This window comes from Candida pseudojiufengensis (assembly GCF_024610245.1).
Source record: "Candida pseudojiufengensis strain CBS 10847 chromosome Unknown scaffold8, whole genome shotgun sequence".
Lineage (NCBI taxonomy): Eukaryota > Fungi > Ascomycota > Pichiomycetes > Serinales > Debaryomycetaceae > Lodderomyces > Lodderomyces pseudojiufengensis.
In genome coordinates this window covers 126,487-141,039 of record NW_026261526.1, presented here as the reverse complement: position 1 = coordinate 141,039, position 14,553 = coordinate 126,487, and the positions used below count along the sequence as shown (strand labels likewise).

General features: G+C 26.5%; 8 protein-coding genes across 8 annotated transcripts; 3 read left to right on the top strand and 5 right to left on the bottom strand. All coding sequences in view use genetic code 12, as the record gives it.

Moving 5' to 3' along the window:
* Positions 1–1,657: 1,657 nt before the first annotated feature.
* KGF55_001685 (uncharacterized protein) lies at positions 1,658–2,551 on the bottom strand (the record flags this gene model as incomplete). The annotated part of the gene is made up of 1 exon (XM_051756286.1): positions 1,658–2,551. One exon carries the CDS (start codon positions 2,549–2,551, stop codon positions 1,658–1,660), a length of 894 nt encoding a protein of 297 aa, XP_051615364.1.
* Positions 2,552–3,292: 741 nt separating this feature from the next.
* On the bottom strand, positions 3,293–3,961 carry KGF55_001684 (SOD4; the record flags this gene model as incomplete). Its single annotated transcript, XM_051756285.1, has 1 exon — positions 3,293–3,961. One exon carries the CDS (start codon positions 3,959–3,961, stop codon positions 3,293–3,295), a length of 669 nt encoding a protein of 222 aa, XP_051615363.1.
* Positions 3,962–5,646: 1,685 nt separating this feature from the next.
* KGF55_001683 (uncharacterized protein) lies at positions 5,647–6,099 on the bottom strand (the record flags this gene model as incomplete). The annotated part of the gene is made up of 1 exon (XM_051756284.1): positions 5,647–6,099. One exon carries the CDS (start codon positions 6,097–6,099, stop codon positions 5,647–5,649), a length of 453 nt encoding a protein of 150 aa, XP_051615362.1.
* Positions 6,100–6,248: 149 nt separating this feature from the next.
* KGF55_001682 (DNA-directed RNA polymerase I subunit) lies at positions 6,249–7,439 on the top strand (the record flags this gene model as incomplete). The annotated part of the gene is made up of 1 exon (XM_051756283.1): positions 6,249–7,439. One exon carries the CDS (start codon positions 6,249–6,251, stop codon positions 7,437–7,439), a length of 1,191 nt encoding a protein of 396 aa, XP_051615361.1.
* Positions 7,440–7,482: 43 nt separating this feature from the next.
* Positions 7,483–10,317, bottom strand: LIG4 (DNA ligase (ATP); the record flags this gene model as incomplete). Its single annotated transcript, XM_051756282.1, has 1 exon — positions 7,483–10,317. The coding sequence occupies one exon, from the start codon at positions 10,315–10,317 to the stop codon at positions 7,483–7,485; it is 2,835 nt and encodes a 944-aa protein (XP_051615360.1).
* Positions 10,318–10,870: 553 nt separating this feature from the next.
* KGF55_001680 (uncharacterized protein) lies at positions 10,871–11,251 on the top strand (the record flags this gene model as incomplete). The annotated part of the gene is made up of 1 exon (XM_051756281.1): positions 10,871–11,251. One exon carries the CDS (start codon positions 10,871–10,873, stop codon positions 11,249–11,251), a length of 381 nt encoding a protein of 126 aa, XP_051615359.1.
* A 281-nt stretch (positions 11,252–11,532) lies between these two features.
* Positions 11,533–12,006, top strand: INO4 (Ino4p; the record flags this gene model as incomplete). The annotated part of the gene is made up of 2 exons (XM_051756280.1): positions 11,533–11,685; positions 11,746–12,006. 2 exons carry the CDS (start codon positions 11,533–11,535, stop codon positions 12,004–12,006), a joined length of 414 nt encoding a protein of 137 aa, XP_051615358.1.
* Positions 12,007–12,285: 279 nt separating this feature from the next.
* Positions 12,286–14,286, bottom strand: KGF55_001678 (diphthine--ammonia ligase; the record flags this gene model as incomplete). Its single annotated transcript, XM_051756279.1, has 1 exon — positions 12,286–14,286. One exon carries the CDS (start codon positions 14,284–14,286, stop codon positions 12,286–12,288), a length of 2,001 nt encoding a protein of 666 aa, XP_051615357.1.
* Between the last annotated feature and the right edge of the window lie 267 nt (positions 14,287–14,553).

Genomic DNA, 14,553 nt, shown 5'->3' with positions numbered 1-14,553 from the left:
ATTCACTCAAATGATTTAAATCTAATCCATCAAATGAACTTAAAACAACATTTACACATTTGAGTAATGTACAACATGAAGCCAATAATAGTTCCATTAAGGAAGTTCTTAAATTGTTAGCTTTTTTTGTCATGAAGTTTATAATAATATAAAGCAATGTGAATATTACTATGATGATTGACACTAAGAAGAGTACTGATGATGTTTTAAGTAGTGAATTGGATGTTTCCAGATGCTTATTTAATGCAAGACTTGAGCCAACTATACTTAATAAAAGAGCCAAAAACGATATTCCAGCAATCACCCAATATATGCATGCCCCAATCAATTTGCTTCTCAAGTTTTTCTCCTTGTCTTGTTTCTTTGGTGTTTCACTCCTTAAAGCTTGATCATAGTAAATATTTCTGACGGAATAAACACTGAGTCTATTTACTTTTTTCACTAATTCTCCATGATTTTGATGACTCAATAAACGAGTAACTAAAGTAGCTACACATTGTATCAATATTCCTAATCCAATTGTATTCAAAATACATATTGAAATAAAAAGACCTGGTTGAGAATTTTTATATGAAATAATGATGCAACTACAAATGAAAACATTAAAACTGAAAAACTAACTCTCTGTATAATTTCAACGATTCTCCAAGCATCATAATTTTTTATCAGTGATGAAGTTGAGACATCAAGTATCATTTGAGGTTGAGTCATTGATAATTGAGATAATAATTGGTTAAATTGTGTGACTTAAATAAATTAAAATTTATGAAACATTTTAGACTGATTATAAACTCAAATTATTCGTGAATGCTTTAAACATTTCTCCTTAATTGATTTCTAAAACTAAAACAAAATTGGGGGTTTCAACTTTATGGCGCAGTTTCAGAAATTGGACTCCGTAATTTTAGCTAATAATAGAAAATTGGATTCAGATACAAGCCCCTTCAATCAACCGAAGACCAAAATTGAGTTCATAACGAGAGATTTCATCCACACCGAATTTTTACACGTTTGTAGGAAAAATACTTATGATGAGACATTTGAATTTCCTACTGATTCAAATTAACAAATTCATAGAGCCAACACTAGTATCAAAAAAGATTCAAATCCATATAAAGCTTTGTACTCTTATCAGTTACTATATATGCATTAAGAATTAAATATCAACAAAATTTACGAGAGTAATTTTCTTATATCGGACTTATTATTGATATTTTCAACGTAAAATAATTCATCCGAATAATACAATTAAGTCAATAGTCTTATAATTTGTTGCAGTTCTAAATCTCACTTTTTGTTCTTAAACATTGATTTCATTATCACAACATGACTTTTATCAAATCAATATTTTAATCGTTGTATACTACAAAATTTTTGCAACAGCTACATGGATCTCAAAAATTCATGACTTTTCAAACACAAGTTCTCAGCCACCGATGTAATTTTTATAAACCGAAAAAAGATCCAACGCAGGTGATAAATAACTGTGGTTTTGTGTGAGCTGAAAGCTTGAAAACTACATAATTTTGAGAAAAAAATTAGATAATCACAGTATTTTGCAACAAAATCAATCTTAATATTCAAATTATACACAACACACATTAAGTTAGTTTCAACTTAATTTTTTTCCTTTAAAAACAACACGATTTATTCAATTCTACCAATGATAAAACAATATCATAACTAATATACCAGCAATTCCTTCAGGTAACAAAGCTAAACAACCATAATATTTTGGTTTTCCAAAAATTAACATATATTGATTAGGTTGATTGAAATTTATACCATTAAAACCACTAATTAATGAATAAATTGATCTTGTAATTAATATAAATAAAGTAATAATTAATATTTGACAACTTTTTCTATGTTCAGGTCTTGTAAAGATAACAAAAATTGAAGCAAAAATTAATAAAATCATACCAATTAAAAATAAAATTGCAGATACTTTTATTAAAGTTTTTGTTGTATCATCAGGTGTTGAATCACCTGCAAGATTTGACATAGCATAAATATTACAAATAACTGCTGCAAGTATAATGATAGTAATTAAATAAAATGGTGATTTTTTATTTATTTTAGTTTCATTAATTTTATAAATATTTTCATTAGTTTGATGATAATTATTATTGGATTCAAATTTTTGATTTTCCATATCATAAGTAGGTAAAGTACCATTTGAATTTATTGTTTGATTATCTTGATGATTTTTAAATTCTTGTTCAGGTTTTAACATATGTTGAACTAAAGAACTAATACTTCTAGTTATAAAACCATAACTTATTGAATCACAAATATAAGTTGCAATAAATACATTTTGATTAAATTTTGAAGAATCTAATAAAATTAAACCAGTTATACCACCAACTATTTTAGCTAATTGAAAAATTATTAAAAATATAACAAACCCTCTAATTGACAGAATTTTAATACCCTTTCTCAATTGTAAAATAGTGATAATAATAAATGCAATCATTAATAATATAAAAAATATTAATTGTACTATACTAACTGCTTTCCAATCTGTTGGTTGATTTATTGAAATATCCATTTTGAAGATTTGAAGATTATTGATTATTATAGTAATGTTACTGAACAAATATTATTGAATAAATCTAAGAAACAAATATTACAATCTGAAGGAAATTCAACACTTTATATATTTTTTGAGAAACTCTGAATTTCACTTTTATCTTTGGAATTCATTGTATTTTTCATTGATTTTAGAAACAAATACACATGAAACATCAGTCATCTTATCAGCCGTGCGGAATTAACAATTGTTGCAAAATAAATAGAAAAAAAAAAATTTGTAACAAAATTACGCTTACATAATCGTAATAAATTATATTGTTGTAAAAATTGCGCTTATGTAATTGTTTCTGTACGTATTATGTAATAATTATGTAAGCGCTATTTTTTATCAAAACTTCTCACAAATCAAAAAAGGATAATGTCTAAAAATAGATTGTTGAAGACTTATTCCGTTAGATTGTCACACCTTGATCATTAATCCGAATAGATGGCTTGAAAAGACTAATTAAGTAAACATGAATCAGGCGGATTTAATGTTTTAGATGCGTGTTCATCAAAATAGATGGAGTTAATGTTAAAGAATCTTGGGCTAGTTATGGTACTGATACTCGGAAAAATATATTGTTTCAAATTCTGAGATTTGCTTATAAAAATTTATTGCAGTACTTTATGTTCACTTTATGAAACAAAGAGAGTTATTATTAAGCATCTAATTACTAATCTATTTAATTAAATTAATTTTTAGGAACACTTGAAATTAAATTAAACAAGCAACAATTCCAGCAACAGCACCAATAACTAATCCTGTACCAGTTTCAAATTGTCCCATACCACCATTAACACTTTCAGTTACTGAAGCAGTTGAAGAACCAGAACCATTAGTTTTGTTATTAATTGAAGTAGATTCAACTGAAAATTCAGTAGTATTAGCACAATTTAATCTTGAATTATCTTTTGAATGAATAACAATTGATAAATCACCAATAAATGATTTTGATTTTGGATTTAAAGAAATATAATTATCGACATATTCAACTTTATAAGATGAACCTGATAAATCACCATGTCTTCCTGCTAAATCACCAACTTCTTTACCTTGAGGAGTAGTTGCATTAACTGAACCACCATAAGGATTTAAATGTAATTTTGTACCAGTACAATTACCATCTGATGGAACTGGTAATTCATGAACATGATAAGGAAATGGACCACCAGTTGATGGTAAACCTGAAATATCAACTGAAACTAAAACTGAACCATTCTTGGCTGGTTCAAAACTAATTGAACCTGAAATATCAGAATTTTTAGTTGGTTTAAATTTTGCAATATATGATTCTTGACCTTCTGAATCACTTGAGATTGGTGCATCTCCTGCGACAGTCAATGAAAGTAAACCTAATTTTGTTAAAATTGATTGTGAGACCATTATATAAATTCAATTTAGTTTTTAAAATATGTGTTCAGAAAATTTTTAAACTAATATTTGAAAACATTTTAAAATTTTGGGAATTTTTGCAAAATTTATATTAATTTTAATCTATTTCATCAATAGTTAAATTTTAGGAATGTAATTTGGAAACTATTAAAGTAGACAATAGAAAATTAATTTTCACTACCCGTGTGTTGATTTTTCATAATCTTTTAGATCTAACTGATTTAATTAATTAAGCATAAATTTTTAAAGATTTTCACAAATTAAGTAACAAATGATGAGTAAACTAATTGTATCAACTAAACATTTTAAAATTTTTTAGTAAATTGTACCTACTTATTACCCAAAATGAGGTTGGAGTAAGCAATTCTGAAATAATGTTCGAATAAAATCGTAATAAAATAATGTAGTACAAAGTCCCTTAATTGTCTTAAATTCTCCTGAAAATTCAAGATTCAGCGCATTAGATGCTATTCAAAATGTAAATTTTCTTATTTATTTTCATACTTTAATTCCCGAATGGATATTTATATGATTGGATGGATTCTAATTGTTGATTGACTTTTCTCTAACGAATATCAATTATCTTTGAAATACATATCCATCATTAAATGGCTTCAATCGGTTATTATTGAGCTATACTTATTGATCCAACATACTTGATACATAACTAGGTGAATCGAATAATTGAAGTCAAATTGTAAAGAGTTCACACATAGTAAACACATTCCCATTTGTCATAATTTCTATCCAATTACATGCCTTGATGCGTGAAATTATTCCAAAGAACAATAAAAATTAATTGTTTTTGATATCAAAGCATTTATTATTGCTGAATTTTGAATAGAGTTGAGTTAACATCAAATAATTTAGATCTGTAGAGAATCAAGATTGAGGAAATCTTGAGGTATTTATATTCGTATACTCTCTACACATTACTTTATCTTTATTAACTTATACTTTTGACCTAATTTAAACCTTCTTAATATGCTCATGAGAAACTTTTCTTCAAATTTGGTTGTTTAAAATTAACTCATTAATTTTGCTCTTGATTGGCATTCATTTGATTTGTTCATATTTTCTTTAATATAAAATTAAACTTTTATTATAATTAACTATGTATGTAATGTATAATGTATTAAATAATAAATTTTTATCTATTTGATCAATATTACACAAAATATAAGACTAATACAAACAATGGAATAATACAAATTGTAGAATTAGAATTTGGTAATACTTCCCACATTAGTCCTCATTCGACAATTTAAATTCATCTGATATTTATTCAAGACACTGCTTGTATATCCCATCTGGTAAGGTGATACCCATCCGTTCAAATGACCCCATTAGGTTGTAAACCTTCATGTAATACCAATTGAGCTTAATTAAATGCACAATAAAGTTTGATTGATAAGATGATTGTGGATTAAAAATTGAAATATAAAAATCATGCTTTCCCACAGTTAATCGTATTTAATTCAAAATTTAAAGTACTCAACAGGTTGAAATCTCGAGAGTACGATGAAACACAGATTTAAAGATTTTCAACTCAGTTGTCACATTTCAGTCTCAGCAGATTATCGATGAAATAGTCGAGGTCATAAATATGAAGCAAAATATTGAAAGAATTCAAAGGACCCGTGAAAATGTATCCTTTTGATTTTGAATTGATTCACTTATGCAGATTCATAATACTTTACCTGAATCCATAAACTACAACTGGAGCATTGCACAATTATATCAAATCCATCATTATCATCAGGTGTTCCATTCTCGAGATCCTCTTCAGTCAATATCATACTATTGGAATGTTCACATCTTGGACATGATTTTAAAAACATCCCATTCTCATAAGTAAAATCATCTAAACTGTAAAGGTCTAACCCTCCTCCATCAATATTAAACCCTTTCCCTTTATGATCATTCTGAATGTTCGAATCGTATTCATCTCTCCTTGTAAGATCTGACAATGTATTATATGCTTCAACTATTATAGGGATAAGTTGAGGATTTTGAGGAGTTGGTGTTTTATCTGGATGATTTTCTAATAATTTTGCCTTGTATGCTTTTTTTATATCCTCTAATGAGGCAGTGGAAGATATATTCAAAACTTCATAGTATGTTTTCATATCATATTTAGTTTGGTGGTTGATCTTTTAATATTGATTGTAAAAAAAAAATATGTTTCTCATCTTGTATTAATCTCATCTGTATGTAAATTCAATTTTTTTCCTAGATGTGCTAGATCAACCTTACAAAATCACCATTAAATCCAACAATGTCCTCCAAATCTTCTCAAATCAAAGTTAACTCATATACTAAAGAACCAGTAGCAGCTGTGGGGTCATTTTTCAATGGTTTATCCGTACCACCATCAACAGAATTTAATATTTACCAACACAAAAAGAAGCAAGATTATATAATACATGGAGAAAGTCAACATTTAGATTATGATGGAGATTCTCAAAATAATGATAATGATTATGTGCTAGCAATATATGATCCAAATACCAAATCTGTTGATTTATATCAAACTCCATATTTACCAACTAAAGTATCTGCAAAAAGAAATAAAATCTATAAAGGTCCATCAGTTAAATCAGCAGGTTTGAAAAATAATGTTCAACGTAATGCATTAGGTGAAGCATTTGGTACTAAAAAGGCAAAACAAGCAATTTCAAATTTGGAGAAAAATAGAATAGATTCAGAAAAATTACAAGATATGCAAATGGATATAGTAGATACCGTGCAAGAATCAACTGTTCCAACTACATCTACTGAAACTCAAACATTTAGCATTATGCCTAAACCAAACGTCTCCGCTAAAAATGTAGAAGATGTATATCCTATTAATAAAATTATACCAGATAAAGATTGGAATTATATACGAGTACAATCCTTTTTATCAGATTCAAATCCATTAGAACAATTCCCATCACAACCAGAATTTGTTAAATCAAGACTTTCAAGATTTATTGAACAACAAAACATTGAAAAATTACAAATGCTTTATTATGCATCATTATTATTTGGAGTTTATGAAAATAGAAAAGTCTCTAACAAGAATGCACTTTTAACAAGATTACAAAATAAACCATCTGAAGCTTTGATTGATGGAATATTAAGTAGATTTACAATAAATAGAGCTTCAAATTTTGGTAAATCAAAAGATAGATCTTTCACAATTGATCCAAATAATGAAGATAAAATTTTATGTTATTTAATTTTATTATTATTACATTTATCAAATTTTTCAGTTGAATTAAATCCTTTAGCAAAAGATTTAAAATTAAAACCAACAAAATTAGTTTCTTTATTTAGAGCTGTTGGAGCAACTATTAAAAGTGCAACTGTTGCTGAAGCTGAAGCTTTAGGTATACCGAAAAGTTCTGCAGGTACTTATAAAATTGCAAATATGAAAGTTCCATTTAAATTACCAGATTTAACAAGAAGAGGAGCAAGAAGATAGAAAAGCTTAAGTTTGTGTGATTAGAAATATGTAGCTATGAATATTAGTTAATAGTAAATAATTTTTTTGAAACTAATTTATAATCTTGTGGGTCAACAATGCAATTAAATTTAATTGATTCTTCAATAAATCCTTCTAAAACTGTGTGTGGTAATCCGTTTTTAAATTTTCCATTTCGAATTTCTAAATTATCATCAATTTCTCTTAATATTTCCCTGACTTTGAAGTTGGTTTTCTCTCTTTCTTTAATTTCATCTCTTCTAGAAACTACAATATATCCACAATTAATAAAATCTTCGGTAATGTTACCACCAAATCTTTGAATTCTTTCTTTAATGACTTGTGAAGATAATGAATCACCTAAAACATAAAAATCCATACCTTTGAAAAGATATAACAATGGTCTATTTGAATCAGACCATTCAAATTCAGATCTAAGCTTATCAAGTTCATATTTTTTTAATTTAGGAGTACTAATAGCATTAAGTGGAGTATGAATCATATAAGAATCTCCAAATTCATCAACTCTTTTTTCATACATATCCCAATTTTTAGTAGCATAAACAAAAAATGGTTCAATTTGAACAATTCTATTTCTTTTAATACATTCAAGTATCCATGATGGTTTTATTAAATCAATACCTTGTTCAAGATAATTTGTACCAACTGGTAAATCTTTTTCTGTTATAGCAACGATTTGACGATCAGAATTAGGATTTAAAGAATGAACATTATTTCCACCATATTTTTTAACAACTTCTTTTAAATCATCTTTAGTGGTGATTGAACCATCATAATCCTTTTTATCACTCATTATTAAAAATTCAAAATTTGAAAATAAATCAGATTCAATTTTCACTCTTTTCAATCCAATTGGATTATTAAATGATGTTAAAGCATCAAAATTACGTTTTTTAGAAAGTGCAGTTTGATTCTTTTCAATATTTCTGGTATGATCCTTTTTCAATTCTTGATAGTCTTGTAATGTAATACATTCATCAATTGATTTATCAAGTCTAATTCTTCTTGAGTATAAATTATGTAAAGTTGTTCCTACTGCATATGTCAACTCTGGTCTTACATCAATTGATCTTGCTCTTATTTCCAAGACTATTGAATCCTTTGGGTCAATCCAAAAATCAGGAACTTTTCTACCAAATTTAATCAATGAATCAGGAGGTTTTTCTTTTGCCAATTCTACCCATTTCCCATTTGTTAATCTTTCAATAGTTGCAAATTCATCAATTGTAAACCCATTACCACAAGTACAAAAACTATAATAAACATTATCATCAACACTTCGTAATCCCATCATATACGAGTTTTTAATACCAGGAGTTTTCCCAATAACAACCAAATCAAGATTTTCACCAAGACCTTCTAAATATTCTGGTTTAACTTTAATCCAATCTGGATTGCGATAACCATCAATAAAATATTTCGATTGAATATGTTTTAAAAGTAAACCTTCACCTCTTGATTGAACAACTTCTCTAATAGCTCTTTCAATATCTGCTGGAGTTGAACCAATTCTAGCTTCATGAATTTCAAATCTATGAGGAACTGGATTAATAATTTTTTTTAATATATGTTTTCTAAAAAATAATGGATAATTACTTAAATCTTTCCCATTTAAATATAAAATATCAAATACCAAATAATAAGGATAACTTTTTAATTGTTCATACAGATCAACTGTATTGAATTGACGGACATCTTCTTGAATCGCCAGCGATTTAAGAGTTCCAAATGGTAAAATTGCTTCTCTTTCATAATCCCATGCAACCATTTCTCCATCAAGAATAACTGATTCTACATTTTTAGCAAATGCATTTGCAAGATATTTTGTTAATGATCCAACATGAAGTTTTTCACCATAAAGATATGTATAATCTTTTAATCTTCTTGTAAAAAATTTAAAATGTTTTCCTTCTTTATGTAATAACATTCTATCACCATCCATTTTTTCTTCAATATAAAATTTATCTTCTAAATGCCATTCTTTTAATTTTGTTTCATAAGTCTCATCCATAGGAATGGTTTTATGTAATCTTTTAACTACAACATCATAATTTTTAGTTAATTTTGTTGCTAATTGAGGTTTAAATTTAAATCTTGGACGAATACTTAAATCTTGTCTAGTTAATCTTTTTTCTGGATCATATAAACTATTAAAAGTTAATTCCAAATTATTACAAAGACTAAACATTCTATAAGCATCTGGATGCCAACTATTAAAAAATAATTTTTCAATATTTTGTAATATTGGTTTTTTTAAAATAAAATGTATGAACCATCTTAATTCTTCTAATCTTAAATGATCAAAAAGTGGTTTCAATATTTGAACTTTTTCTTTCCCATTTTTACTATCACTTGATGCTAATTCATCTAATGCTTTATTAATATCCGCAACTGTATACTCTTCAAATTCAGATACATCTCTTCTATGTGCAATAATTTTTGAAGCTTGAATTGCTATATCTCTAAGCTTTTTTTCATCCAGTGAAAATCTTTTTGAAGCTTGATATTTTCTATTCCAAAAATTAAGTGTATTCCAATCTTCTGAATTTTTAGGTATATGATACATTTTGATAATTATTTGTGCTAATGTTTTCTCTTGCATGTAATATAATCGACCTGCTTTTTCAGGGAAGATCAATTTTGAACTTGGAAATATATCTAAACCAATATGTGTTTTGAAAGTATCAATAAATTGATTTATAATTTGAGCTTTTCTTTCAGTCATTGTAGAAGCTTCACCCATATTTTCTCTTGAAACACCATATATTTTATCAAATAATTCCTTCGTGAGTAAAGTCAATGTCGGTTCAACATTATTTGGTGGTGGTGGTTTAACCTCACCATTAAATGGTGACATCTTGAGGATCAATCTTTTGGTGGATGATACGTGTTTTAAAACTCGGTATCTTTAGTGTGTGATACGCGTTTCACGAATTTGGTTGTAAAAATAAATGATAGAATATTTAGAGGCAAATTATAAAACATGCTTAAGGGGCTTTAAACTTTAAATTAGGGGGCTAGTATATAAGGAGTATTAAGAAACAACATTTTCAACTTCACTATAATTCACAATCGAGAGTGCACCCGATTTTGCAGCCAATATTTATTTTAGATCATGACATTTTAAAGTATTACAATGACTTTGATGAAATTTACTAAATTAGAAATTTCCACCACAGAACGATTTAGTAAAGTACAAGAGATCTGTCATTTCTAACACTAATTCGGTCATATTATACTCAATTTCTCTGACCTAAGACAAACGTCAACAAGTCACTAATTTGTTATGCCATACACCTTACTTAAGCTAGCTTGTGAAATTTAACAGTCTCATTAAACTTAAGGAAACAACAAAGATAATACCAGCTACACTTTAATCTATACTTCATATATATAATATAACCCAATCAATGAAATTTCAATTTTTATTAATCGCAATTTTCGAATTTACAATCAAACAACAACGAATCATGGAATTAAAAATTTTAATTTTAACAATATTTTCATTAACATTAGTTTCTGCAATTAATAAAAAAGGTACTAAGGCAACCAATACTCATCATAATCATAATCATCATAATCATCATCCTAAAAATTCAACTTCAACTACTGCTGATAATGTTAAAGCAAATGCAAATGTAAATGGTAATATTCATGGAAATACAAATTCAAATTCAAATGGAAATGGAAATGCTACAAGTACTTTAACTAAAACTCAAGCTGGTGATGCTGTTAGAGGTATGCATATTGCTGGTGCTGTTGCTGTTGCTGCTGGGGCTATTTTATTGTAAGTTGTTCTGAGAATTGGGACGCTTAAAATGTTAGACTTTAATTATATAAAAGGCTTATTTATTTAATTTAATTATATTCTGATTTATTGTTGATGTGATAATCTTAAGAATGTTTCAGCCGTGTATGAAAATCTAAATTATTAAGACCATACTTTAATTTATGTAGAAAAAAGTACACGTACTTCTCCAGAAAATATGAAACTCTTATTAAACGATATCTAGTCGAAGCAAAGTCACTTATAACAAAGAGTGCATACACTCTATTTATAAGCTCAATCACAATGTCACTAAATAGTAATTCACCAGAAGTTATACCGCCAATAACAGAAAGTTCAAAACTAGAAGATCAACAAAAAGAAGAATCACCATCATCATCACCAAATAAACAAAAGAAAAAGACTAAATCATCCACATTATCAGACGAACAAAAAAAAGTATGTTCATTTCTTTTCATTATCTCCTTATAGTTTCCATACTAACAACCCCACCTAAAGGCTCATCATATAGCATCAGAACAAAAAAGAAGAGAAAATATAAGATCAGAATTTGATAAAATAGTATCATTAACTCCAAATTTAACAAAATCAGAAAATAGATCAGAATTAAATATTTTAACAAAATCTGCTGATTATATTGATCAATTAAAAGAAGAAAATTTAAAATTAATTGAAATGTGTAAACAAAGGGGAATTCAAGTACCTGATGAATTAATTTATAAAGGTCCTCAAAATGATGGTAGTGATATTGCCAAATAAAGTGTCATTCAAGCGTGAGGTGAATCTCACTACAAGTTTATGACTTAACGATATTTCTCAAATTTATCAGGCTATTCAGCATATTTGATTGATTAAATCGGAGGTATTCAAAGTTTGATACTAATCACGGAAATAGACAGTTCAAAATCTCAATTTGATGCTTTAGTCACAATCAAATAAACATTAAAAAGATAGATTTGATGCTTTAGTCACAATTAGATAAACCATAAAAAGATAGATCTAGAATAGATGTATATTGCATATATAATAAATAATCAATCATGATAATTCTTGTCTAATAATAATACAATAATTAAATTCATTACCTTCATAATTATATAATCTTCTTACAGGAATATATTCAGCATTTATTCCATCAATATTTTCAGTAGTTAATAATGTTATAAAAATTGATAATGATGAATTTGAAATTAATTTTGAAAAATTTTTTAATAAATTTGAATTTGATGTAAAAATTGTTATAAATTTATATGAATTATTTGATTTTGAAGATACGCTATAATATTCAAATTTTGATAACCATGAATCAATGTTAACATTTTCTTCTACTTCTATTTCTCCACTTGTGTTGACTTCCTCTTCTTCTTCAACTTTACCATTTACTTTCACCTCGTCTTCTTCATCATCATCATAATTTACAGTATTAATTTCTTCCATACTAAATCCACCCCATTCAACATAAGAACTTCTTGGTAATGCTCTAACTTCAGCAATAATTAAATTTTCTTTATAAGGACTTAAAGGTTCACATCTAACATTTATAAATTTATTCCAACATTCTCTTATTATTAAAACATAAGCACTATTTGTAATAAAACATAATATAGAAGCAGTTTTTATTACTCCCACCATATTTTTAACTCTTGATAAATGTTGTAATGATAATGCTGCATTATATGCTATATTATTTTCAGATATATCCATTGTTGAAGGAATTAATGGGATTTGACCTGATAAACTTGCAATTTTATATTTTGGTTGATGATCTATTATACTTTGAGAATATGGACCAATATTTTGAGGACCCCAATAAGATCTTGATTGAATATGTATCCCAGTTTTTGGATGAATATTTTTTAAAACAATACATGAAATTTGAATAGTTGTTGATATATCAGTTTCAAAACAAATTCTTGAAGGAGGTAAATAAATATTTTTAAAATAATTTGAATAAATTTTATTCATTCTTGCAAATAATGACATATCTGATAATAATACATTAACATGTTGTAAATCATTAAATGTTAAATCATATTGTAATAAAATTGTTTTTAAATTTTGAAATATTTCTTTTGTTTGATCTTCTATCGTTGCTCCATCATTTGATGTTAAATTATATATGAAAATTTTAGTTGGTGTGATTTTAATATTTTGTTTGGGGATATGATCAATTGTAAAATTTGATTTACTTTGAGCTGATACATCTTCATGTAATGATTCAGATTGTGCAATAATTAATAAATCAGGATCTAATAATGGTGGTGGTTCTAATAGCTTTAATTGTTTTGTAATTTCTTCTTTTTTTTTATCAACAATTTCAACTTTTAATTTTAAATAATATACATCATTTGAATGAGTTATAATTTCTTGATTAATAATTTTTAATTTTTGTTTTTTAAAAAATGGACAATCTAATACAATAGTTTCAAATTCTCCTCCTTCTCCACATATATGAACATCATACATTTCATTTAATTTTACTAAATGTGGATACATTTCTTTTAAATCTTTCCCCAAGTGTTTTTGATTTAAACCAATTGCTGCAACTTTTATAATTCTTGCATCTATTCCACTTGAACACATTTCTAACATTAAATCATTTTGATTTCTTTGCCATAAATAAGTTAAAGAAGTTAAATTTAATCTATTACAAACATTTTCAACTCTTGTTCTTTGATAATGAGATAGTATAGCTCCACAACTAACTGCTTCAATATTTGGATGTTTTGACTTTATAGTACTAATTAATTTATATAAATCTTCAATTTCATCATTTTCAGTATACAGATATTCCAAATTTTGATTTGATGAGCCACCAATAATTGGTTGTTTATATAATGGTACTTGTAATAATTGACTATAATAATCTATTATATCATAACCAACAGTTTGAAACATAAATGAATCTATTTCATCTTTTTTATCATTATTTGGTGGATATAAATTACCAATTGCTATTAATTCATGACCTTGTGATAAACAATGATATATATTAAAAAATGAATCTTTTCCTCCTGATATTAACGCAATAAACTTCATTAATTTAATTATAACATATGTGAGGGGTTAAAATGTATTTTAATTGTTAAATTTGATGGTAAATTGATTTGTAATGTATTTTCCTAGTTAGAATTTACCTTAGTTTAGTGATATGATACTTTGATAAGTGATTGATTAATAATGTATGTATAGTTTATGAAAAAAATTTAGTCTCTTGATTATATAAATTTAATAAATATTTTTATATTTTTAATAAATTGTGCATATAATAAAATAGAATACGAGTATCATCTTATATGTATGAAA